At 36.9% G+C, this 1,846-nt stretch overlaps 1 protein-coding gene across 1 annotated transcript; it reads right to left on the bottom strand.

The window, feature by feature from the left end:
- Window positions 1-316: 316 nt before the first annotated feature.
- On the bottom strand, window positions 317-1,066 carry LOC147477340 (uncharacterized). Its single transcript, XM_086585980.1, has one exon. It carries the CDS (start codon window positions 1,064-1,066, stop codon window positions 317-319), a length of 750 nt encoding a protein of 249 aa, XP_086442106.1.
- Window positions 1,067-1,846: the final 780 nt, after the last annotated feature.

The raw sequence follows: 1,846 nt of genomic DNA, 5'->3' as shown, positions 1-1,846 counted from the left end.
CGGCCGATTCGAGTCCCGGTTCAAGAGATATGAGCTTCGAAGTTTGATGCTTCGCACATAATCCCGCTTCGATTGATTCTCGTACTATTTGAGTCTTTGGGCTTTAGTCCGAATTTGTTGGGCTTCACATGGGCTTGATCGAAGGCACGTATATACTCCCTATTCCGTGCTTAAATGCTGGCTTTATCATCATTTTTACATTAGTTGCTCTAACCCAAAAACACGAAAGATGCGATTATTTCATGATTATTAAGCACAAAATCGAATCGAAATGTTATGACTCTACAGGTTTTTATAATATAGTTTTGGGTGCTTATCATACATCTTTAGCAGCTGCAACCAATGCTAATTGTAAACGATGAGCGAAACAATGCACGTAATACGCACTAGAGCACTCCCTAAGAAATAAAGCTTGCAATCCATTCCAAGCACCCCGCATGTTGCTAGCACCATCATACCCTTGACCCTTCATATCATCAACAAAGAGATTGTTTCGAACAAGAATATCACATATTTCATTCTTGAGGGTTTGTGAACAAGTGTCATCAACACAGACAACATCTAAAAACCGTTCACGTACAAAACCATCATAGTCAACAAATCTTAATACAATAGCCATTTGTTCTCTATTTGAAACATCTTGTGATTCATCAACAAGAATACAAAACTTAGCATCTCCAACTTCCTCGCGAATCTTACCCCTCACATGATCACTAATAATATTCAAAAGCTCTTTTTGAATATTCGGAGAAGTATATGTAGCTTTTTCAGAAGCATTATCTAAAACACGATCAATATCAGGATCCAATTCAGCTAAGAACTTAATAAATTCAAGAAAGTTTCCATGATTACTTGACTTGATTGATTCATCATGTCCTCTAAGTGCAGAACCTTGTAATACAAGCCATCGGGGAGTCCGTAAAATAGTTTTCAACACAAACCTATTCTTCACTACCTCCTGTTTGTATTGGGCATTTAAAAGATTACCAATGTGCCGAGATGAATTCATTAGATCCTCACAAGCAGCTACAGCAGACATATGAAATTTAACAAGGACCTCCAACATGTTGCAAAATGCACATTTAACTCCACAATGAACTCTCTTCCAACTTCAAAATCCATTAACAACAAAATTAGAGCGTCTAGAACTAAAAGACAAAGCAAGGAAAACATAAAACACTATCTTTTCTTGAGAATATTCTAGCCAAGGAAAATCGTCAAACCAATGACTATTAAAATACCGGGTTTTGTTTTCCATCAATGGTGGGCATGGATATTAACGAAGTCTAGAATGAAGTGGCCCCAATGTGACATAAGCTCGCCCTGATCTCACGTTGATTAGATATTCACTTATTTGATGGCGTAAACCCTGGTCACGCACCAAAGAACTAGTAACACCGGTTTGACTAGATTCAATCCCTTGAGAGTTGGGACGAACTTGTTCAATGGGTTCAACTCTTTGGAACTTTGAACGGCCTTGATCATCCTTTTCAATAGTACTAGCAACATTGGATGTGTCGGCCGCTTTTTGGTTTAAAAAGAATCTATCTTTCGCACTCCGCCCGACATTGAATGTCTAAAAAAAAAAAAATCACACATTTATTTATAACCGCTTTGATGAGAAACCTAAATGAGAACTACATGGTTTCAATACACTTGCACAAAAAGATCCTACCCAAGATTACCCATGGGAGGCAGAAATGGTTTTGCAATTTATGAAATATTTTATTCACCCAATTCTAATTCAAACAACCATAACAAGATTATACTATAATCATACCAACTCATGCAACTGAAATCTATAAAAAACAACAACTAAACCAATGTAACAAATGAACAACAAATC

Source organism: Coptis chinensis, chromosome 9 (assembly GCF_015680905.1).
Source record: "Coptis chinensis isolate HL-2020 chromosome 9, ASM1568090v1, whole genome shotgun sequence".
NCBI classification, from domain to species: domain Eukaryota; kingdom Viridiplantae; phylum Streptophyta; class Magnoliopsida; order Ranunculales; family Ranunculaceae; genus Coptis; species Coptis chinensis.
The sequence above is the reverse complement of the archived record's forward strand: the minus strand, read 5'-3'. Positions and strand labels throughout refer to the sequence as shown.